At 48.9% G+C, this 25,401-nt stretch overlaps 1 protein-coding gene across 1 annotated transcript; it reads left to right on the forward strand.

The window, feature by feature from the left end:
* Positions 1-755: 755 nt before the first annotated feature.
* Positions 756-17,494, forward strand: LOC117870316 (scavenger receptor cysteine-rich domain-containing group B protein-like). The gene is made up of 6 exons (XM_034757417.1): positions 756-771; positions 4,067-4,213; positions 9,734-10,063; positions 11,449-11,778; positions 12,973-13,287; positions 16,209-17,494. The coding sequence occupies exons 1-6, from the start codon at positions 756-758 to the stop codon at positions 16,637-16,639; spliced, it is 1,569 nt and encodes a 522-aa protein (XP_034613308.1). The 3' UTR covers positions 16,640-17,494.
* Positions 17,495-25,401: the final 7,907 nt, after the last annotated feature.

A 25,401-nucleotide genomic window follows, 5' to 3' on the forward strand; every position in this document is an offset into this window, starting at 1 on the left:
TGCCTCTCTTTTCCTGACTTTTTTTATCTGAAACAGCCATCTCCCTCTTCTGCTGCTGCTAAACTCACTGTTTTTAATAACATCAAACAACGTTTTACAAAATAAACTATCATAAACTTTTCAAAGTTGAATATGAAAAAAACAGGGACCTAGGAATAAGAGACCTGACATAGATTTGGGGGGTGGTTTGATTATGGACTGAAATTTGTTTTTGTTTAGTGTAAGAGTTTTGTATCCATTCTTTGTTAGTTGCCTTGCTTTAGCCAGGGCCAGCCTTTGTCATACAGATACATTCGCTGAACTTCAGAAGGCTTTATTGCCCCCCATCATTTTGCCAAATTTCTCATAATTTTGTCATGGTGCATTGGGGATTGGCTGTGGGGTGGGGGATGTTTTTCCAGATAACAGGCTACGGACTTTATCTATCTCCTACATGCAGTTACAAAGCTTTTCAAATTTGATAATTTTTATCTGCAAATGACAATGGGGATTAAACTGTACCCTGGAATCTAACACTTTCTTCACAATTTACAAACAATGTTTATTAAGAGGTTTATGTCCCATCTTTGTAATCTGCCTTTAGAGGAGTCTTTTGTTTGTGGGTTTGTTTTTTATGGGGGGGTTGCATGCTGGATAATTCATTTTAAAAAACAAGTTTATGCTCTTATTTAAAAGGTTGGGATAGTCTCGCTTTTAAATATTACAATGTAATTTTTATTTCACCAGACTTCTTTCTCTTTGCTTAAGACAAAACCATGATGTTTATCAGAGGTAGGGTGGAGGCAAGAAGTTGCTAAGAGGGTACAGTTTTAAAGGCACTATGCAATGTACATTTTGATAAAATTGCAGGGAAATTAATATTTTGGGGCCACTTCAAATGATGATAAAAATGGAAAAAAGTAATTGTCATACAGCTGTTTAAAATATTGCTACAAAAGTAAAGATGTTGGTGCATTTTGATTATATCACAGGGCTTTTTTATCATGTCTGAGCTGGGGGGGTTGAAGCAGTGAGCTGCACAGTGCTAACAATGACTTTACCCCTCTACTCCTTTTAGGTTTCATGTTTCATCATTGCTGTTCTTTTAGGGTCCAATATGTGTCTTAGGATATTAATGAACAAAAATGATTGTTGCTTTTAAAGTACTTCTGTAAAATATCACTAAGGATGTAAAAACAAGCATTGTGATTATGATACAGTGTTTGTCATCCCAGCCAGAGACCAGCCTCTGCATGTATACCCATTCCACCTGACGCCTTTGGAAGTGTTTGTTATTTACTAACTCCCCGGTGAAAAAGTGATTAGAAACACTGGAAAAACAAAAGTGGGAATATAATGCCTCATGCGGTTGAGAAGGGTTTCTGCATGACACATGCTTACCCACATGTTAAACCTTGATATCTAATAAAGCATACATACAAGGCTGTTTTGCTAAATAAAGATTTCAAACATTTGTTAAAATGCCCCTCCAAGTTTTTTTATCCTCATGCCCTGTGTTTTCATGTTACCTTCTAAAATCTGCGTTCCTCTGTATGTGTGTACAGGTCCATTTCATGTTTTTTCATTTCTTTTTGGTATTTTGCTAAATGTGCCTCTGGCAAGGTGATGACTCACCACGCGGCGCCTCTTGGTGGTTGTCCAGGGAATTAGCTCTTTCCAGCCCCTGGATGCCCTCAGCCAGCTGATGTCTCGCCTGCCGCTGGCTCCATGTCCCTCCCAGACCCTGGTGCCCTTTACCCAGGGGTTCTGCTCACCGTAGCAACCCCCAATCTGGGTCTCCCCACTCAGGGGAACCCCCAACCCCTATCCCCACCTCGCCTCAGTGGCTACTGCCAGTTACCATCTAGCCCCACTCACTGGGGCAGACTGCAGTCTGTAAAGGCCACTCATCATTAGCAAGGGGGGTTTGGACCTGCTGCCTCTGCCTATCTCTGGGCTGCCCCTCTGCAGCCCCAGTATCCTTTGTGGGCCCTTAACTCAGCTTGCAGCCTGGGGCTTTGCTAGGCTGGAGCTCCCTAGCTCCCTCAGCCCTTCCCCAGCACTGCTCCACCCTAGGTACCCTTCTCAGCTTCCCAGACAGCCAGGTCCTTCTCTCTCTAGAGCCAGAGAGAGACTGTGTCAGCTTCTAGCCCACTGCCATCTTATAAGGGCCAGCTGGGCCCTGATTAAGCTACCACAGCTGTGGCTGCTTTCCTAATCAGCCTAGCTTTCCTCACTGCAGCCCTCTCCAGGGCTGCTTTATCCCATTCAGGCAGGAGCAGGATGACCACCCCGCTACACAGCCGAATAGGTTAATAATGTGAAACATTTACTGCTAAATCATTTAAGAAACATTGAATCTTAATAAGAACATTTAGTTTGTAGCTACTGCTTCTCAGATACTAAAATACAGGTTTTTCTAATACGCCATTGCTGTTTTTATTTTCTTTAGTAAATTCAGGTTTAATCTCTTTAATTCATCTACATGCCATACCCTAAATTTGGAAGGAGTTACAGGTTTACCGTAACAAAAAGGGTATAATTTATGGAAAGACTGAAAGCAAAATTGTGCAAAGGATGCTGCAGCTTCATGGTTAGGGCACTCTCTGATGATGTGGGAGATTGAGGATCCAGTCTGTCTGTGCAAATGCCTGTTTCCACAGTGGAACATCTTCAACAGAAGAAACTGAGGAAGCCCTATGCCAGAATGTCCATGACCTAGTGGCTTGGGCACTCACCTAAGATATGGCAGATCCTTGTTCAAATCTTTTCTTCAGGTACAGTGAGGACTTGAACTAGGGGTCTCCTGCATCCCAGGTGAGTACCCTCACTGGTGGGCTAGAAGTTATGAGGGAGTGTGATGGTCTATAATGCTATGTTCACCACTTTTATAAGGCTATGATACATTTTCTACAAAGTATGCCTTGTGAGGTATCATTTGAAAACTCATAATCTGCTGAATATTATTGTCCTTGTAAAATGTGTGTATCAATATTGTATGAGAAGTTATTAGATTAAGACAAGATTAAGACAAGCAAGCACAAACTAGTTTTTCAGAGACAAAGACACACTAGAACCCCACTCAGGTGTTAAAGGGCCATCACCTACTTACGCGGCCATTCTCCAGCAACTGGAAAGGGTAAACAAGAAATTTACATCGCATCACAGGAACATTTCAAACCTCATGTCCACAAGAGACAGCTTGTTGCCTGCACCCCAGCTGTGAGTAATCCTTGAAGAAGGGAGAGAGATATAAATATGAGAGACAGTGACCTCCAACTCACCTCTCCTCCCATCTCTCTGCTCATGATATCAACAACTCTCAAAGAACTGAGCTAAGCGGGGAGTGGTCCCAGGCTGGAAGGAGACCCAGCCTGTGAAATTTACAACAGCATATGGTGAGACAAAAACCTTTGTTTTTAGGCTTGTTAAATTAGGTATTAGCTTGCGTATTACTCTTGTATTTTCTTTTGTAACCAAACCTAACTTCTATGCATGAATACTCATAATCACTGAAAATGTATCTTTCTGTTGTTAATAAACTTATCTTATTGTTTTATCTTAATCAGAGTGTGTTTGGATTACAGTGTGTGGGAAACTCCATTTCGGATAACAAGCTTGGTGCATTATCATTTTCCTTTGATGAAATGATGGACTTTCTATGAGCTTGCATTGTTCAGTAGTGTGCTGGACAGTACAAGACACACATTTCTCAGGAAAAGTCTGGGACTAAGAACTTGCGGGTGTCGTGCTGTATGTAACTCATGAGTGACTGATCAGAGTGCTCATGTATTTAGCTGGGAGTGGATTTACATGCTGAAGGTGCAGAGAGGGGAAGATGGGAGTGGGCAAGGTTTACCAGGGCTAGGTCCCTCCAGAGGGTGCCTGGGGCTATGAATTGTAGCAGAGGCCCTGGGGTGGGGGGAGCCTTGCCAGGAGTTTCATTTCATACCTCTCCCACCCTGGGCTCCACATGAGCGAGGGCCTCCTCACACCCTTCCTGTGCTCACGAGCCTGGCCCATCATGTGTCTCATGCAGGAAACCAGCAGCTGTAGCCCCTGGCCAGGCTGGGAACAAAACCAACAGACTGGCCCACAGCAAGTCACTCCTTCCCTTCCCCACTGAGCTCTCCTTGTTGGGGCCACACAGCTCACAGCGAGGTCTCTGGATATGGCTCCGAGGGACTGGGGGACCGGGAACACAGCGCTGCTCGTCCTTCTGGGCTGGCTTGGGGTGAGTGCCCTTTTCTCCTGCCGTTCAGCTGCACAGAGATTTCAAAAACTGGTTAAAGAATCTGCTCCTCTGGCACCTTTGGAGACTAGATGTAACATTTCTCTGGGAGTCAGGACTCGTGGGTTCTATCACCAGCTCTGGGAGGGAAGTGTCATCTAGTAATTAGAGCAGGGAGCAGTGATTCAGGCCTCTGAGGTTTCAATCCCCAATTCTGGGATGGAGCAGGAGAGGACCGGGGACACAGGAGAGAGCCCACTGGCTCAGAGTGGGTGTGTCTGCACTGCAGTTGGGAGATCTGGTTGCAGCACATGCAGACATAATCTATCTAACTAGATCATAGCAGCGCCCATAACGATAGCAGTGATGCTATGGCAGAATGGGCTGTTCTGCTCCCCTCTCCCCTCAACACCAGGCCTGGGACAGGAAGGACTGAGGGGGTAAAATCCCCAGGAACAGCTCCTGCTCCCCACCCCCCACTCCAAGTCTGCCAGGGGAGAAAAGCCTCCTCACGCAGCTGCAGAAGGATCTGATGTGGAGCTGGGTGGCAAAAGGGGTGTGTGCAGAATTGTTGGGTGGCTGGGTGGGTAGAACTCCTGTGGGGCTGGGCTAGACGTGGGGGGGGGGCACAAAATTCATGGATGTCGGCATGCAGGGGCGCAGAATTGTATTTTCCATGAAAAATGAGCAATACCAATTGTCACCCACACACATACACTCCATGGGCAGTTCAAAAATCAGAGGACAGCTCCCAACACGTAATTTTTTCTCTCTAAAAAAAAATCATGATTTTGAAGCCAATCTCATGATTTTTTGTGTGTGCAACTTATGATTTGTGAAGGCTTGGGGATGACAATTCTGTAGTCAGACTCATCCGCTGTCTTTAACATGCCTCTTGGTGTCTAGAAACCTCCCCAGTGAGAGTGTCTCCCCTCAAAGGCCCTAGGAGTGGTACTGGAAATTTCAGGTGATGGCGTGGAGCAGGTACCTCGGCTCCCAGATTTAAGTAAGCTCTTCTCTTAAAGACAACGAAGCAGCAGGAGCTGCATCATCACTTCACAGGATCACGAGCAAAAAGAAGCAGGGAAAAGTTTTTAAAACCTCTAAGTGACTTCGGCTCCTCATTTCCATTTTTAAAAAGGACTTACTTAGTCCCAGATCCTCAAAGGTATTGAAGCTCTGAATTATCACTTATTTCAGCACTAGGGGGCACTGTCCTGCAAGAGGTAGGAAGGGTGTGTGTGTCAGATTTAAATGGGAGTTCGGCGCCTAAGACCCATAGGCTTTGGGCTGTGGGAGCCTAAATCCCATGGGATTTTGAAAATTACACCCACAATCTGATTACATAAATAGACTTTTTTCTGCCTGGTGATGGTAGAGTTCTGTAATCCCAAATCTCCTGGGCAAGGATGTGTTCAAAGTTAGGAATTTCCTGAGACAAAGGATGTCCCAGTGGGTAGGTCTCTAGAGGATAAGGAAGGATGAGGTTGGGTTGCAATGCAGCATGGATAGGGAGGAGATCAAAACTAATCTAGGTATGGCCCAAAAATGAAATGAATACTTTGCCTCGGTTTTCAATAAGGATGATAATATGATACAAGGGCATGAAGGCAGGAACGCTGATGGAGATGAGGATATACACATGGAAATTACCACATCTAAGGTGGAAGAAAAATTTAAAAGTGCTTAACGCATCCAAATTGGGAAGGCCAGCTAATATCCATCCCAGAATACTGAAAGAACTGGTACATGAGATTGCTAGTCCACTAGCAATGATTTTTAATAAATCTATGTATTCGGGGACAGTACCTTATGACTGGAGAATAGCTACTGTCGTAACTATATTTAAGAAAGCGGGGGGAAAAGTGATCCAGGCAATTACAGACCCATTAATCTGACCTCTATAGTAGGAAAGGTTTTAGAAGAAATTGTGAAGGAAAGAATATTTAAATTCATTTAGGTAAATGGAAAAGGGGCTGTAATGCAATCGTTTACCAAAGGTAGATTGTGCCAGACTAACCCAATTTCCTTCTTTGAGACAATATCTGATTTTTTAGATAAGGGAAGTGCAGTACATCTAATAGACTTGGACTTTCAGTAAAGCTTTTGTCAAAGTACCACATGGGAAATTATTAGTTAAATTAGGGAAGATGGGGATTGGTTGGTACAAGCATTGTAAGGTGGGTGAGGAACTGGATAAAGGGAAGAAGGCAACAGGTTGTGCCAAAAGGTGAACTATCAGACCGAGGGAGGTTACTAGTGGAGTTTCTCAAGGATCGGTCTTGGTATCAGTCTTATTCAATATTCTTATTAATGACTTGGCACAAAAAGTGGGAGTGCACTAATGAAATTTGCTGATGGCACAAAGTTGGGAGATGTGATCACTACAGAGGAGGATCAGAGTATTCTACAGAAAGATTTGGCTGACCTTGAAGACAGGAATAACAGAAATGGGATGAAATTCAATAGTACAAAGTTGAACGTCATGCACTAAGCGTCTAATAATAAGAATTTCTACTACAAACCGGGGGCTCATCGATTGGAAGCAATGGAGGAGGAGAAAGACCTGGGAGTGCGGCTCGATCACGGGATGACTCTGAGCCACGAATGTGATGAGGCTGCAAAAAAGACAAATGCAATCCTAGGGTGTATCAGGCGAGGCACTTCCAGTAATGAGAGAAAAGTATTAATGCCATTGTACGAGGCATTCGTAAGGCCTCATCTGGAATACGGAGTGTGATTCTGGTCACCCATGTTCAAGGAAGCTTCATTCAAACTGGAACAGGTGCAGACAAAAGCTACTAGGATGATCAGGGTTTGGAAGGGCGATCTTATGAAAAGACACTAGAAGACACTGGTAAGGAATGGTGTCCCTAGCCTCTGTTTGTCAGAGGGTGGAGATGGATGGCAGGAGAGAGATCACTTGATCATTATCTGTTAGGTTCACTCCCTCTGGGTCATCTGGCATTGACCACTGTCGGTAGACAGGATACTGAGGCCTTGGCTACACTGGCGCTGTACAGCGCTGCAACTTGCTGCGCTCAGGGGTGTGAAAACGCACCCCCCCCCCGAGCGCAGCGAGTACAGTGCTGTAAAGCGCCAGTGTAATCAGCACCTGCAGCGCTGCACGCTCCCTCGCAGCGCTGCAAGCTATTCCCCTCGGAGAGGTGGAGTACATACAGCACTGCAAGAGCTCTCTCGCAGCACTGGCGGCGCGACTTCATTCGCGCTTCACAGCGCTGCAGTGGCAAGCGCTGCCGTGGCAGCGCTGTGAATTCCCAAGTGTAGCCAAGGCCTGAGATGGATGGACCTTTGGTCTGACCCAGTATAGCCATTCTTATGTTCTTATGAGCTTGGCCTTTTCGTTTAGCAAACAGAAGGCTGAGAGGGGATCTGATTGTTCTCTGTAAAAACACTGGAGGGGTAAATACCAGGGAGGGTGAAGAGCTATTGAAGATAAAGGACAACGTTGGTGCAAAAGCAAATGGATATTAATTGGCCATGAACAAATTCAGGCTGGAAATTAGAAGGTTTTTATCCATCAGAGGAGGCAGGTTCTGGAACAGCCTCCCAATAGGAGTTGTGGGGGCCAACAACTTAGTTATTGTTTTAAGAGTGAGCTGGGCTAATTTTTTAGTAGGATTGTATGACAGGATTGATTGTGGTGGTGGGGAGCAGAGCTCGGCAGCCCTGGGGGCCAATTCTGTTGCAATGTTCCCAAAATCTCCTGTTTCAGGGCTTCAGCTGGTCAGGAAGGGAATTTTTTCCCCAATGTAGTTTTGGTTGGTTGGGTGGTTTGTTTGGGCGTATTTTGGAGGTGGCGGGGTTGTGGGGGTTTTTTGGTCTCCTTCCTCTGAAGCATCAGGACTGGGCATGGCTGGAGATGGGACACAGGACAGGGTGGGACAGGGTTCTGAGGTGGCACCAAGCTTCTCTCTCAGTGCTTGGCTGGCTGGTTCGTTCACATGCTCAGGGTCTAACTGATCACCACGTGTGCAGTCAGGAAAGAATTTCCCCAGGTCAGACTGGCAGTGACCTTATGGGGGGGGGTTCACCTTCCTCGGCAGTGTGGGGTGTGGGTCATGTGCCGGGATCATCTGGGTGTATCTCATTTAATCAATTCCCTGCCATGGCAGGGACCTCGAGCCTTGGTGCACCTCAGTCCCTCCTAGTCTCTGTCTGTGGCACACAATAGTCTAGTCTCCTGAGGGCCGTGATACAATTTCCATTGTAGGGTTTAGTGTGCAGGTGCCAGGTGATGCTGGTGGCCTGTGATACACAGGAGATCAGATTTTATCTGGTGGCCCCTTCTGGCCTTAAACTCTATGACTCTGGGCTGTGGTTCAAGTCCCTGTTCTGGCACAGATTTCCTGTATGACCTTGGGCAAACCACTTAGTCACTCTGGACCTCCGTTACCCATCCAGCCCATGGGGTTAAGAGCCCTGCCCAGCCTCACCGGGGTGTGAATTCAAACAGGCCCAGGTGCAGAGAAGGGCTGATAGGATGACCAGGAGAATGGAGAGCTGGTCTTACTAGAGAAGACTGGAGAGCTTGGCTTGTTTAGCCTAGCAAATGCAGGCTGAGAGGGGATCTGATGGTTCTCTACACATACCTCAGGGGTCGGGGTAAAGAAGAGCTATTTAAGCTAATGGATAATGCTGGCACCAGAACAAATGGGGATAAACTGGCCAGGAATAAATTGAGGCTGGACATTAGAAGGCGGGTTCTAACCATCAGAGGAAGGAGGTTCTGGAGCAGCCTCCCAGTAGGAGGAGTGGGGACAAACACCCGAACTAGTTTGAAGATGGAGCTTGACGTGTTTACAAATGGGATGATATGATGGGGGACGCCTGTAATAGCAGGGGATTCGACTAGATGACCAAGGAGCTCCTTTCCAGTCCTGACCTGGGGTCCCACTGTGTTTTAGCATCAGTCAGTTCCTGAGGCGTAAACCTGCACTGGGTTAACTAAAGTGCTGTTTGCAAACAGAATGAAAACAGTGCTGGTTGGAGTGTCTACACTTATCTTGGTTCTGCTTCGTCCCTGTTCTGACAGCGGGAAGCTAACCCCAGAATTGCCAAATCCAAAATAAGAGTGTCTCCACGGGATTTTGCACAGGGTTAACTAAATTCAGTCGAAATGGTGCAACGCACATGTAGCAAAAGCCACACCCCCATTTGCCCATCAAGGATGGCATTATGGGTAGGGCTTCTGCCACTTGCCTATGTCCTTCGAAAGGGAGGTATGTTCTCAAGAAGGAAATCTTCATATTTCTTGTGCAGCCCTTGGTGTAAATAGTCTGGGCTGCGGGAATTTGTTACCTTTATACAGTTAGGGTTTTCTGCTGTTGAAACTCACGTCCCCTGGCTCAGGGGAAAAGGTCTGGTTGCCTCCAGGCTCCCAGGAGACGGGGAACAGCCCGCTGTAAAGATACGTGGGCATGGAGGATGCTAGAAAGGACGTTCGTGGCTCAGCCCTAATCTTCCCCTCTCTGAATCTTTATTCCCACATTGCACTTGTAGGTTTGAGCGTTTCAGAGCACGCTCAGCTCCGGCTGGTGAATGGCTCGAGTCGTTGTGCTGGGAGAGTCGAGGTGCTTCACAACCAGCAGTGGGGAACCGTGTGTGATGACAGCTGGGACTTACTGGATGCTGGAGTCGTGTGCAGGCAGCTGGGCTGTGGGACGGCGTTATCAGCCCCAGGGCTGGCTGAGTTTGGAGGAGGGTCTGACCCCATCTGGCTGGCTGAGGTTAACGGCACAGGGACAGAAGCTGCCCTCTCCGAATGCAGAGCTAGTCCTTGGGGAGGCAAGAACTGTACCCACAGAGAAGATGCCGGTGTTGACTGCTCAGGTAATATTAACCCGTCTTATTGTGCAGGAGGTGGAGGCATTCTCCCCCCATAGTCAGTTCTCGCCCCAATGCCCCAGAGCAGCGCTGGGGCCGTTGTGCTGCTGGGAGTGGGGTGAGTGACTGTAACATGTCCAACAAAGCTGCCACACTGAGGTGTGCTATGGGGCCTCAGTTTCCCTTCTGGGTGTGACATGGGGATACTCATACATCTCCCAACTGGTGTTTCAAATGAAGTCTCCCCTTCTGGGCTTCCCACATCCTCTCTTGTCCCTTACCCCAGCATCACAGTCCCCTCTGGGACTCTGCTCTCAGACTACACAGCCCCACCCCAGCCCTGCTCCCTATGCTGAGCTCCCACATGGTCACATGGTCCTTCCCAGCCATGTGCTGGCCTGGGACACCCCCCACTCCTCCCAGGGAAGTCATGTTCAGGCCCCTCAAGCGGCACTCCCAATGCTTCCCCCACTCTGGGGTGTCCCACCTTTGGTCCAGCGGGCCCTGTGTTCTCTGTACTCAGTGCCTCCACCTAGTGGCCAGGTACATGAAGGGCCAGACAGCCCCTGTGATCTCTAGGGCATTGTATGGAGCCAAGGGCCAGCCCACGACAAGGGGAAACCACGCTTCATCGCCGGGTAGGTTTGGTAACAGACAGGGAGGTGGGGTAACAGAGTCACCCCACCATGCCACAGAAATAACCACTGCCTGCCCACAACCATGCAGGCACAACACACGCTCCCCCACAGCCCTCCACCCACCTCGACTGGTCAGAAGCTCTGGGGGACAATGGCAGGAGGGGCCCTTTGCTGGGAGGTCAACAGCTCTCCCCACTGGATGCAGTGGGTCCCTGCCTGCTCCTAGCTCCTGTTGCAGAGGGGCTGTCCCATGCAGGCAGGTCTTCCACCGATGGCAGTAGGGGTGCTCCCAGAATGGGTGGGCTCTCTGGGCCCTGCAGCTGGTGATGTGGCTTGTTCGTTGGGCTCCTGGTCCCATTCCCATGGGCACGGGCATCTCAAGCACAGCCAAGCTAGGCAGCCTCAATTCCACCCTGTGCTGCTGACTGTTGGGGGGCTGGGAGGGGCTTTTCACAAGCCCTCAATCTGGCTCCATACAATCCCCAGAATTCCCAGCTCTGTAACATGCCCATTGGGCCATACATGCACCTGAGAGACCAGCACTGTCCAAACCCCCCAGTCACTGCAGGGCAGAGTTAAGGTTGATTGGTGCTTACCTGTGACCTCCCAGATCATAACATGCTGAGGGTTCTTTGCAGTGTCACCTTAACACTGAATTTCCTAGGTTTAGTGCACTTGTTTGGGGGGATAATTACAGCATCCCCCTGGGGTGGATTTTACTGATTAGTCTTTTTTCTCCTGAGGCGTTTGTAGGTTTGACCATTTCGGAACACACTCAGCTCCGCCTGGTGAATGGCCCAAGTCGCTGCACTGGCCGAGTCGAGGTGCTTCATGACCAGCAATGGGGAGCCGTGTGTGATCACAGCTGGGATATGAATGATGCCAAAGTCGTGTGCAGGCAGCTGGCGTGTGGGGAAGTGTTATCAGTCCCAGAAAAAGCTTGGTTTGGAGAAGGGTCTCACCCCATCTGGCTGGATGAGATTAACTGCACAGGAACAGAAGTTTCCCTCACCGAGTGCGGGGCTAGACTTTGGGGAGACCATAACTGTACTCATGAAGAAGATGCCAGTGTTGTGTGCTCAGGTAACCCTCACGTATGTAATTTCCTGCATGGTGATAGGGGACCTGTACTGCAGTGATGGTGGTTCAGCAGGGGGCACTCTCCCCTCACAGTCAGCACTGGCCTCAGTGATCCAGCCTGGCATTAGTGGGCCTGGTTTGCAAAGAATGGGGTGGGTGAGTTCACTAAGGGGCACTCTCCCTTCACAGTCAGTGCTGGACCTAGGGGGCGCTGTGCTGCAGGGAGCAGGACTGCAGCTCAAAGTCTTTCATTACAACTTTGACATAAAATAAAAGATAATAGTCTTAATCAATACTAAGTAGCAGCTGCCCCTAATGATTTTAAAAATAAACAATAGACCAGCAATAGAACATATAATAATATAACAATAACAGAATATTATTATGTCATATCCTGACTTGTCAGTGGTAGTAGTGCATATTAGTCACCTGTACTACTGACAAGTCAAAAAATAACATACAAATAATATGCGCATGAATATAACCTCATCAAACAGAATTTGAAACAAAAGTTTGAAATTCCAAAACAAAATAAGAAAATGGGAAGTTTCATGTTATCATCTTTATCAAGAGTCATTTTAAAATATTATTTTCTAAATTAATAAAGAGACTACCGACAGCCAATTGCTGTTGTCCTCATTAGCATATGTAAGAACATAAGAACAGTCATACTGGATCAGACCAAAGGTCCATTTAACCCAGTATCCTGTCTTTCAACAGTGGCCAATGCCAACTGCTTCAGAGGGAATGAACAGAACAGGTAATCACCAAATAATCCATGCCCTGTCACCCATTCCCAGCTTCTGGCAAACAGAGGCTGGGGACACCATGCCTGCCCATCTTGGCTAATATACAGCAGCATGGGAAGTGATACAGAACCCAAGATTTTGCAAACAGGTGCCAACAAAGGCTAAAAATGGGAAACACGCCATTAACAATAATGAAAAGTGGCAATTTTTGAAGAGTTGCTCCGCTATGGGTCTGACCCCAAGCTGCTGCAAACCGACATCGACATTTCAACTACCTGGCACATTGTCATTTCTAAGTTTCATTCATTGCCACTTTTTCATCCTTCCTTTAAAAAAATCATCGTCCAACACTCCCGTAAAGGTAGCGGCCATCTTTTCCTTTTAGCTCTGGCCTCGGTACAGCTCCATGGTAATGCCTGTGGTGCATTGGTGGGTTTGACCATTTCAGAGCACTCCCAGCTCCGACTGGTGAACAGCCCGAGTCGCTGCACAGGGAGAGTCGAGGTGCTTCATAACCAGCAATGGGGAACCGTGTGTGATCACAGCTGGGACCTACGTGATGCCGGAGTTGTGTGCAGGCAGCTGGGCTGTGGGACGGCGTTATCAGCCCCAGGAAGAGGGCAGTTTGGACAAGGCTCTGACCCCATCTGGCTGAATGATGTCCACTGCACAGGGACAGAGGTGGCCATCACCGAATGCAGAGCCAAGCCCTGGGGAATCCATAACTGCACCCATGAAGAAGCTGCCGGTGTTGTGTGCTCAGGTAATATTAGCCCAGGTCATCCCTAGGGGGTGCTGTGCTGCAGGAATCAGTGCCAATAGCTCACCAGGGAGCACTCTCCTCTCTGAGCCCGCCCGAACCCTAATGCTCTGCTGTTGCAGACGGAGTTACTGTGGGGATGGAGATACTGCTTGGGCTTCATTGGTGAGCAGGTCCAGCCTGCGCTCATGGGGGCTCACCATCCTCTGTCACTTTTACTGGACTCTGGGTGCTAACCCCATTTCTTTAGCTCATTGGCAAGTTGAGAAATTAATAGGTTTTAAAGTCTAAAGGACCATTACAGCCATCCCATAGAATCCTTCCCAGTCTCTCCTGCAGGGAGCCCACACTTCTGGATGAGCTATAGCTTACGTTTCAGAACGACACCCAGGCTCAATGGAAAGACTCCAGGTGATGGAGAATCCCCACCAGTTGTTTCAGGGGTTAATTCCACTCACTGGTAAAAATGCCCAGCTTATTCCTGCCATTCAGCTTCCAACTCTTGGATCTCATTCCGCCTTCCTATGCCAGATTTAACAACCTTCTGCTCTCAGAAATCTCTACCCCATGTGGTTCTTGGAGACTGTGATCAAGTCACCCTTTAACCTTCTCTTGAGCAAACTAAACACATTGAGCTTCATAAGTCTTTTCACTAGAAGGCAGGTTTTCCGCACCTCGATTCATCCTCGGAGCTCTTTTCTGAGCCCTTTCAACTTATCTTTGGAAGTGTGGACATAAGAACTGGACACAGTATGTAGTACCAGTCTCACTAACGCCATGTGGAGAGCTAATACCACTTCCCTCCTTCTACATGATATTCCTCTGCTTATACATCCCAGGATGGCATTTGCCCTCTTAGCTGCAACATAACACTGGGAACTCATGCTCAGCTGGTTCCCACCCTAGATCTTTTTCAGAGTCACTACGTTCCAGCTGACAGCCCCCTCCCCCGATCCTGCAAGTGTGCCCTGCATTCTTTGTTCCTAGATCTAGCTGGCTGTGATAACATGCATGTTGTTCAAATGATCCTCTCCGTACCAAGCAATCCAGATCCGTCTGTATAACTGACCTGTTCCCATCATTATCTACCATTCCACCAATAGTTGTGTCATCTGCAATCTTCACCAGCAGTCATTTTACATTTCCTCCAGATCAGATTATTGATAAAAAATATTGAATATCATTGGGCCTAGAACAGGTCCCTGCAGGACCCCACTTCAGTCACCCCATTGGATGATGATTCCCTGTTAGATTGCAAAAAATAATTGTATCAGTTAGACCAGTTTTAATTTACTATGGGATGCATTGATTTTGTAGAGTGCTAGTGTTTTAAGCTAGAATGTTTTGTGGAACTAAGTCAAACCCCAAACACATTTCTACATTCCAGTTCCCAGTTCCTCCCCCCCATTCCGGTGCCTTTATGTTGGGTAAAAGAGCTGGAGCAACATAAAGGGGCCCTAAAAACCCAAGTGCTGGCCCAGCACGGGGCGTGAAGAAGACAGCCAGATGGCTGTCCTCCAAGGACCCCCTCACAAGGCCTGGGGTAGGGGCATGCCGGGGCTGTCAAAGGTGGGACTGCTGCAACACACAGCGCTACTGACATTCTGTCAATGCTGCAGCCCACAGGGCAGCCCCCTGGAGGCTGCCATAACTCACATAAGGCCTACAACTGTCCAAGTTATTCCAGGGGTCTCTTCAGCCCCCAAAATAGCCCAGAATGGGGCAGGCACAAAGGTGGCTTAAAGCCACCATAACCCCCACCCTGAGCTGTGCGTTCTATGCTGTGCGTCTCAAAGACACAGCTCAGAATGTGGCGCTGAGTATAGAATGTTAACACATCTACCCTTATCCAACAGTGTTGTGATTGCATCAGAAAACAATGGCTAGCTGTCAAGATCTATTTTCCGTAAAGCCATGTTGATTGACATGAATTATGCTGCCATCCTTTAATTCTTTACTGATTGCCTCCTTTCCATTATTTTGCCTAGGATTGATGTCAGGTTATTCTACTTATAATTTCCCAGGACATCTCTTTTACCTTTTTTAAATATTGGCACATTAATCTTTTCCAAGTTCTCTGGGACTTGCCCAGAATTTGTTAAATATCAAAATCAATGGCTCAGAGAGTCCCTCAGCCAATTATTTTAATACTCTTAGGTGTAAGTTATCTGGTTCTCCAGATTTGAAAGCGTTGCGCTTCAATAGTTGCTGATTAACATATTACCTGGTCATTGAATAGAAAGTATTTCATTATTACTCTACATCATCCTTCCAAATACAGAACATTCTATCTTTTCTGCATCATGACTGACCATTTGACCATCACTATTAAGGAATTGGCCAATATCTTTACTATTTCATTTGTTCCCGATATATTTAAAGAAATTGTTTTTATTGTTCTTAACCCTAATAGCCGTAGAGTTTTCATTAATACCTTTAGCTTCCCTTATCAATTATCTGTGTTTCATAATTGATGATTAATAGTCTTTACTTCCCCCTTTTTCCTTTCATTGTCTGGGTGTGGGTGGGTGTGGGTGTAAAATATTGTATTACTTATTGTTGCCTTTACTTCCCTACTTAACCAGGATGGATCAAAGAGCCCAACCTTTGTGACTGAAGAATTGTGTTTACTTTTTAATTACCTTTTAATTACCCTGCCTCTCTAAAACACTGCTACAATTTTGATCAGACTTAGGATTCTCTTCACTTGCTGTATTGAATGTCTGTGGCATGTTTCTCTGCCCTCTTAATGAGCTCCAGGGGTGGCTGCTTCTCAGTGGAGGGCAACATGGCCCTACAGATGCAGTAGCAGTAGCTGTATGTGAGCCCTTTGTGACTTCGCAGTCAGAGAGGCACTGTCATCACTCAGTCATTTGTAGTAAAATGAATTGAAGAGAGTCTCTATTCACATGTTGTGTTTGTAGGTTTATCTATTTCAGAGCCTGCTCAGCTCCAGCTGGTGAATGGCCCACATCGCTGTGCAGGGAGAGTCGAGGTGTTCCTGAGCCAGCAGTGGGGAACCGTGTGTGATGATGACTGGGACTTTCTTGATGCCAGAGTTGTGTGCAGGCAGCTGGGCTGTGGGACGGCGTCATTAGCGCCACGTGAAGCTCACTTTGGACAAGGATCTCACCTCATCTGGCTGGATGAGGTTAACCACACAGGGAAAGAAGCTGCCCTCTCTGAATGCAGGGCTAGGCCTTGGGGAGTGCATGACTGTTACCATGTAGAAGATGCCAGTGTTGTGTGCTCAGGTAACCCTCACCCATGTCACATATGGCACTCGGTGGCAGGTACTGTGCTGCAGGGAGCAGAGCAGCATGTGTTACTCAACAGGGGCCATTCTCCCCTCTGAATCAGCCCTGACTCTGATGTCCCAGACTGGCCTGAGTTGGGTCTTTCCTGCTGAGAGCTAAAACTGAGGCCCTACCCATTGTCTCTCTCTTGCACTTTCCCAGCAGTCCGGGAGTTAATGCTGGATTTGAATTCCAGGTGGGGTGAATCCATTTGCCTTCCTTCAGCCTGAAATCCTGGCATGTGCTGGACACAGGATTCTCCTCACTTCCTGGCCCAACGTTCTTTTTTGCTTCAATCCCCAATGTCTAAGGGAATACTAATGCTGAGAGTCGCTGGGCAGGTCCCACAAGGTGTTGAGATGTCAGTGGGACGGGAGGGCTCCCAGTGTTTCTCAGGGGGTGCTCAACAACCTTCAGGGCCCAAATGCAGCCAAATTGCACATGCTCTCAATACTAGTTTCCCATCAATCTGTGTCACTGGACAGCATATTCCCACTCTCCCAGCCCCCCAGCTGCCTGTTCAAACAGGAATTAGTTCAGGGGCATCCTGTGGCCCGTTTTAGGTAAGAAGTCAGACAAGATGATCACAATGGTCCCTTCTGGTGTTATAACTAAGGCTACGATTTAGTCACGGAGTTCACAGAAGTCACTGCTGGCCACTCCCGCAGCTCCCATATGACGTGGGTGGCAGGGTTCCCTGCAGCTCCTAGCTGCCGAGGGCGGCGTGGAAACCCCTGAGGACTCAGCTACCACGGGTGACGGGGGAACCCCCAAGCTCGCGGGTGGCAGTGGTGGGGGAACACTCGAGCTCCAGGCCGCCAGGGGCCCCTGAGCTGCGGGTGGCAGGGGTACCCTGCAGCCCCCCAGCTGCTGCAGGCAGCTCCCAATCCCTGCACAGTTGCCCTGCTTCAGGCAGTCTGGGGACCCGCAGATACCCATTATGTCACAATATTTTTATTAAAAGTCACGGACAGGTCACAGTTCTGTGACTTTTTTTTTCCCCTGACCTGCCTGTGACTTTTACTAAAAATATCCATGACCAAAATCTTAGCCTTAGTTATAACCTATGGCATAGACCTACCTCTACCTTTCCTCCCACACCCCAGAGCCTGCTATATCCCTTGGAGTCTGGCTTCTCCGCTCTGCCCTGGTTCTGCTCCTGCTGGGATCTGCCCCAATCATCACTTGCATCCTGAAGAAAGGAGCCCCTGCCTTCCCTGAGCCCCTGAGAACTGTCAATGGCAGCAAGGAGCAGGCTGGAGAGGACCAAGCGATGGGAGAGGAGTCGGTTATATACGCCAGTGAGTAACTGTCATTTATGGGTGGTTCTGCTTAGACATTCAGCTGGGTAATTCCAGCAGCAATGTCTCTGGTCAGCCTGAAAACATAAGTCTGAGTCCATGCCCCAGAGTCAAGGACACAAACAAACCCTGGAAATCTTTCATTATTTGTATCCACTTCCTTGAAATTGTCATGATCTGTAACTCAAAGGCAGCTTGAGCCATTCTTTCAGACTTTGCACAATACAATCCTTTCTTTCCCTTAGAGGTGAATCTGCACATTGGCTGGACTCACTGATTTTCCCAGGCAAAGCAATGGGCTGGGGGCATGAGATGTACAGGATGGAAGCAGGATGCCTGGATTGCAGCATGGTTCAGCTGTGAGGAGGGGGTTTTGGAATCTAAAACCAGACCTTAAATCTCCCCTGGCCCCGAGCAGAGACAGGATAGCTTAAAATCTGGCCTGTTTGAATCTGGGTCTACTTTTGTGGCTCTGGCCTGTCGCTCTCCAAGAGCCACTGTCAAACTGTCCCACCTCTGGGAATCAGAAATGATGCTTCCGAAGTCCCTGCTGTAGCTGTAGGATTTGTCCAGTATTTTCAGAGCTGAGATTCCTCTGCCACCCAGATGCCTCCCTGTGCCATAGGGCAGAGTGTGCTCCGCAGCTGCTGAGATGTCTGGGGGAATTATCAGAGGAAGCGGTTAGAGGGTGAGCAGGACTCCGTGCCTCTGCGGGTGGGGGGGGGGGGGGGTTTGCCAGGAGAATTATTGCTGTAATGATTTAGTTCATTCCATGGTGTCCTTGGCTCAGCTCCATTTCTTTCTCAGTCTCTATCCTCACCCCCCCCTTCACATTGTTTCATTCACAGATGTCCCAAGTCTTTTGGGCATCCAGAGACCTCAGCGAGAGATGTACTGACTAGGAGGATGCCAGCAACACTGGGCTGTGGGGGAGCCTGGCCTGGAACGGGGAGATGGCAGCTTCACCTCCTAGTGTCCAAACATTCCACCCACCCCAGGCGCTTGCACTAGTGCATGTGAGGGGCACATCCCACATTGCTGCTTCTACCCCCAGCAAGGGGAGGGCCATGCTTGCACCATATGTCCTGACAGGCCTTTAATGGCAGGGCACGTTCTGAACAGGACAACAATTTCATTGTTAATAAGTGTAGGAAACACCTGGAATAGCGTCTTTTATGAGCTGTGTCACCCCCTTGTGGTATGGTTGTGAGCTGGCCTGTGTGCAACTCGCGGAGACACTCAGGGCATCTCAGCTGTGGGCCTTAAACCCAACCCTGGGAGTGACTATTCCTTTAGCTCAGGGAGTTGGGCTGTGATCCTGGGCCAGGCTGCTCTGACTTCTGGTCGACCTGGCTCCATGAAGGCAGAGCAGTGCTGGGGTCCCATCGGAGGTGCCTGTTGGCATACTTCTTAGCTCTCATATGTGTCTGAGCAATCGGACTGTGGCAAGGAAAGGGAGCATGCCGTGGGGCATCTGGAGCTGTGCTAGAACTGAGGGGTCACCTAGAACGGTTTTTAACCATAACCACCATTAAATGCTGTTGGCTCTCCATGGAGCCCACTAGACATATAAAATGATGGGGTCTAAATTAGCTCTTACCACTCAGGAAAGAGATCTTGGAGTCATTGTGGATAGTTCTCTGAAAATATCCACTCAATGTGCAGCGGCAGTCAAAAAAGCGAACAGAATTTTGGGGATCATTAAGAAAGCGATAGATAATAAAACAGACAATATCATATTGCCTCTACATACATCCATGGTATGCCCACATCTTAAATACTGCATGCAAATGTGGTCGCCCCATCTCAAAAAAGATATATTGGAATTGGAAAAGGTTCAGAAAAGAGCAACAAAAATGATTAGAGGTATGGAACAACTTCCATGTGAGGCGAGATTAATAAGGGTATGTCTACACTACGAAATTAGTTCGAATTTATAGAAGCCGGTTTTATTGAAATCGGTTGAATACAGCTGATTGTGTGTGTCCCCACATAAAATGCTCTAGGTGCTCTAGTCGGCGGACCGCGTCCACAGTACGAGGCTAGCGTCGACTTCCGGAGCATTGCACTATGGGTAGCTATCCCACAGCTATCCCACAGTTTCCGCAGCCTCCGCCGCCCCTTGGAATTCTGGGTTGAGATCCCAATGCCCGGATGATGCAAAACAGTGTCGCGGGCAGTTCTGGGTACATGTCGTCAGGCCCCTCCCCACCCCGTCACAGCAACGGCAGACAATAGATTTGCGCCTTTTTACCTGGGTTACCTGTGCAGACAACATACCACGGCAAGCATGGAGCCCGCTCAGCTCACCGTCACCATATGTCCTCTGGGTGCCGGCAGACGTGGGACTGCATTGCTACACAGCAGCAGCTGCTAACTGCCTTATGGCAGTAGACAGTGCAGTAGACTGGTAGCCTTCATCGGCGATCTGGGTGCTAGCAGCCGTGGGGCTGCATTGCACCAGCCCCTTGCCTTTTGGCAGTAGATGGTGTATTACGACTGTTAACCGTCCTGTTACAAGTTGGGTCATCGCACATTAGCAGAGTCTTCCCCGAGCAGCAGATCGTGCAATAGGCCTGAAGACCATCGTCATACACTAACTGCCAAGTGCCCAGTATTTGCTGCCAAGCACCCAGAAAGATGCCGAGGGCTATCAGTCACGCTGCACCGTCGTCTTAAGATGTAAAAAATAGATTTGCTCTGTATTCATTTGCTCCCCCCTCCCTCCGTCAAATCAATGGCCTGCTAAACCCAGGGTTTTCAGTTTAATCTTTGGGGGGACCATTCTGTGTGACAGTTGTTTGTGTTTCTCCCTGATGCACAGCCACCGTTCTTGATTTTAATTCCCTGTACCTGTACGCCATGTCGTCACTCGGCCCGCCCTCCCTCCTTCCCCTAGTCCATCAGATACTACTTTCGCGCCTTTTCTTTGAATTCTGGGTTGAGATCCCAATGCCCGGATGATACAAAACAGTGTCGCGGGCGGTTCTGGGTACATGTCATCAGGCCCCTCCCCCCTCGTCACAGCAACGGCAGACAATAGATTCGCGCCTTTTTACCTGGGTTACCTGTGCAGACAACATACCACGGCAAGCATGGAGCCCGCTCAGCTCAGCTGAGCTCACCGTCACCATATGTCCTCTGGGTGCCGGCAGACGTGGGACTGCATTGCTACACAGCAGCAGCTGCTAACTGCCTTTTGGCAGTAGACGGTGTAGCATGAGTAATAGCCGTGGGGCTGGCAGCCGTAGGGCTGCATTGCACCAGCCCCTTGCCAGGAGATGGTATATTATGACTGGTATCCATCATCGTCGTACTGGAGTGGCTGTCAATCATGGCCACCTGGGCAGACATGCTACTGTTTCGATGATGATGGCTACCAGTTGTAATATACTATTTTCTGCCAATTGCCCAATATTGTCTGCTAAGCACCCAGAAGAGGCCGAGGGCGATGCTGGGTGCTGGCGGACGTGGGGCTGGCAGACGTGGGGCTGCATTGCTACACAGCAGCAGCCCCTTGCCTTTTGGCAGACGATGGTATATTATGACTGGTAACCGTCATCATCGTACTGTAGAGGCTATCACTCATGCTGCACCGTTGGCTGCCAGCTTAAGATGTAAAAAATAGATTTGTTCTGTATTCATTTGCTTCCCCTTCCTCCGTGAAATCAACGGCCTGCTAAGCCCAGGGTTTTCAGTTTAATCTTTGGGGGGACCATTCTGTGTGACAGTTGTTTGTGTTTCTCCCTGATGCACAGCCACCTTTCTTGATTTTAATTCCCTGTTCCTGTACCTGTACGCCATGTCGTCACTCAGCCCTCCCTCCTTCTCCTGGTCCATCAGATACTAGTTTCGCGCCTTTTTTCTGACCAGGCGCCATAGCTAGCACTGGGATCATGGAGCCCGCTCAGATCACCACGGCAATTATGAGCACTATGAACACCACGCGCATTGTCCTGGAGTATATGCAGAGCCAGGACATGCCAAGGCAAAACCCGGACCACCCAAGGAGGCGATTGCAGCGCGGCGAAGAGAGTGATGAGGAAATTCACATGGACATAGACCTCTCACAAGGCACAGGCCCCAGCAATGTGGAAATCATGGTGTCACTGGGGCAGGTTCATGCCGTGGAACGCCAATTCTGGGCCCGGGAAACAAGCACAGACTGGTGGGACCGCATCGTGCTGCAGGTATGGGACGATTCCCAGTGGCTGCGAAACTTTCGCATGCGTAAGGGCACTTTCATGGAACTTTGTGACTTGCTTTCCCCCGCCCTGAAACACCAGGATACCAAGATGAGAGCAGCCCTCACAGTTGAGAAGCGAGTGGCGATAGCCCTGTGGAAGCTTGCAACGCCAGACAGCTACCGGTCAGTCGGGAATCAATTTGGAGTGGGCAAATCTACGGTGGGGGCTGCTGTGATCCAATTTGCCAGGGCAATGAAAGACCTGGTGATATCAAGGGTAGTGACTCTGGGCAACGTGCAGTCAATAGTGGATGGTTTTGCTGAAATGGGATTCCCAAACTGTGGTGGGGCCATAGATGGAACCCATATCCCTATCTTGTCACCAGAGCACCAAGCCACCGACTACGTAAACCGCAAGGGGTACTTTTCAATGCTGCTGCAAGCCCTGGTGGATCACAAGGGACGTTTCACCAACATCAACGTGGGATGGCCGGGAAAGGTACATGATGCTCTCGTCTTCAGGAACTCTGCTCTGTTTCGAAAGCTGGAGGAAGGAACTTTCTTCCCGGACCAGAAAGTAACCGTTGGGGATGTTGAAATGCCTATCGTGATCCTTGGGGACCCAGCCTACCCCTTAATGCCATGGCTCATGAAGCCGTACACAGGCAGCCTGGACAGGAGTCAGGACCTGTTCAACTACAGGCTGAGCAAGTGCCGAATGGTGGTGGAATGTGCATTTGGACGTTTAAAAGCGCGCTGGCGCAGCTTACTGACTCGCTCAGACCTCAGCAAAAAGAATATCCCCATTGTTATTGCTGCTTGCTGTGCGCTCCACAATATCTGTGAGAGTAAGGGGGAGACCTTTATGGCGGGGTGGGAGGTTGAGGCAACTCGCCTGGCCGCTGATTACGTGCAGCCAGACACCAGGGCGGTTAGAGGAGCACAGCAGGGCGCGGTGCGCATCAGAGAAACTTTGAAAACGAGTTTTGTGACTAGCCAGGCTACTGTGTGAAACTTCCGTTTGTTTCTCCTTGATGAACCCTCCAACCCCCCCCCGACCCGGTTCACTCTACTTCCCTGTAAACCAACCACCCCACCTCACCCTCCCCTCCCCAATTCAAGCACCGCTTGCAGAGGCAATAAAGTCATTGTTTTTTCACATTCATGCATTCTTTATTAGTTCCTCACAGAAGTAGGGGGATAATTGCCAAGGTAGCCTGGGATGGGTGGGGGAGGAGGGATGGAAAAGGACACATTTTAAAACTTTAAGTCTTATTGAAGGCCAGCCTTCTGATGCTTGGGCGATCATCTGGGGTGGAGTGACTGGGTGGACGGAGGCCCCCCCACCGTGTTCTTGGGCATCTGGGTGAGGAGGCTATGGAACTTGGGGAGGAGGGCTGTTGGTTACACGGGGGCTGTAGCGGCGGTCTCTGCTCCTGCTGCCTTTCCTGCAGCTCAACCATACGCTCGAGCATATCAGTTTGATGCTCCAGCAGACGGAGCATTGACTCTTGCTGTCTGTCTGCAAGCTGACACCACCTATCGTCTTCAGCCCACCACTTGCTCTTTTCATCCCGCCATTCAGCCCGCCACCTCTCCTCTCGTTCATATTGTGCTTTTCTCATGTCCGACATTGACTGCCTCCACGCATTCTGCTGTGCTCTATCAGTGTGGGAGGACATCTGCAGCTCCGTGAACATATCGTCCCTCGTCCTATGTTTTCTCTTTCTAATGTTCACTAGCCTCTGCGAAGGAGAAACATTTGCAGCTGGTGGAGGAGAAGGGAGAGGTGGTTAAAAAAGACACATTTTAGAGAACAATGGGTACACTCTTTCATTACAAGGTCGCATATTTCGGCTTGCAGGCAGCCATGGTAGGCCACAGTGTTTTGGCTTTTTTAACCTTCTTAATATGCGGGAGAGGTTGCAAACAGCAGCGCATTTCCCATATCAAGGATGAATTGGGTTGTCCATTTAAAATGGGTTTTCAATGTAAAAGGAGGGTCTGCGGTTTCCCGGTTAACATGCGGCACAAACACAAGTAAACCACCCCCTACACACACACACACGATTCTCTGGGATGATCACTTCACCCCTCCCCTCCACCGCGTGGTTAACAGCGGGGAACATTTCTGTTCAGAAGAGCAGGAACGGGCACCTCTGAATGTCCCCTTAATAAAATCACCCCATTTCAACCAGGTGACCGTGAATGATATCACTCTCCTGAGGATAACAAAGAGAGATAAGGAATGGATATTGTCTGCATGCCAGCAAACACCGGGACCATACGCTGCCATGCTTTGTTATGCAATGATTCCAGACTACGTGCTACTGGCCTGGCATGGTAAAGTGTCCTACCATGGCGGACGGGATAAGGCAGCCCTCCCCAGAAACCTTTTGCAAACGCTTTGGGAGTACATAAAGGAGAGCTTTCTGGAGATGTCCCTGGAGGATTTCCGCTCCATCGCCATACATGTTAACAGACTTTTCCAGTAGATGTACTGGCCGCGATTGCCAGGGCAAATTAATCATTAAACACGCTTGCTTTTAAACCATGTGTAATGTTTACAAATATTTACAAAGGTACACTCACCAGAGGTCTCCTGTGTGCCCTGAGGGTCTTGGGTGAGTTCGGGGGTTACTGGTTCCAGGTCCAGGGTCACAAACATATCCTGGCTGTTGGGGAAACCGATTTCTCTGCTTCCTTGCTGCTGTGAGCTACCTACAGTACCTCCATCCTCATCTTCCTCGTTCCCCGAACTGTCTTCCCTGTGTGTTTCTCCAGTGAGAGAGTCATAGCACACGGTTGGGGTAGTGGTGGCTGCACCCCCTAGGATCACATGCAGCTCCGCGTAGTAGCGGCAAGTTTGCGGCTCTGCCCCAGACCTTCCGTTTGCTTCTCTGGCTTTGTGGTAAGCTTGCCGTAGCTCCTTAATTTTCACGCGGCACTGCTGTGTGTCCCTGTTATGGCCTCGGTCCTTCATGGCCTTGGAGATGTTTTCTAATACTTTGCCATTTCTTTTACTGCTACGGAGTTCAGCTATCACTGCTTCATCTCCCCATATGGCGAGCAGATCCCGTACCTCCCTTTCGGTCCATGCTGGAGCTCTTTTGCGATCCTGGGACTCCATCACGGTTACCTGTGCTGATGAGCTCTGCGTGGTCACCTGTGCTCTCCACGCTGAGCAAACAGGAAATGAAATTCAAACATTCGCGGGTCTTTTCCTGTCTACCTGGTCAGTGCATCTGAGTTGAGAGTGCTGTCCAGAGCGGTCACAATGAAGCACTGTGGGATAGCTCCCGGAGGCCAATAACGTCGAATTCCGTCCACACTA

The sequence above is a fragment of the Trachemys scripta genome, unplaced genomic scaffold, assembly GCF_013100865.1.
Source record: "Trachemys scripta elegans isolate TJP31775 unplaced genomic scaffold, CAS_Tse_1.0 scaffold_26, whole genome shotgun sequence".
In the NCBI taxonomy this organism is placed as follows: Eukaryota; Metazoa; Chordata; order Testudines; family Emydidae; genus Trachemys; species Trachemys scripta.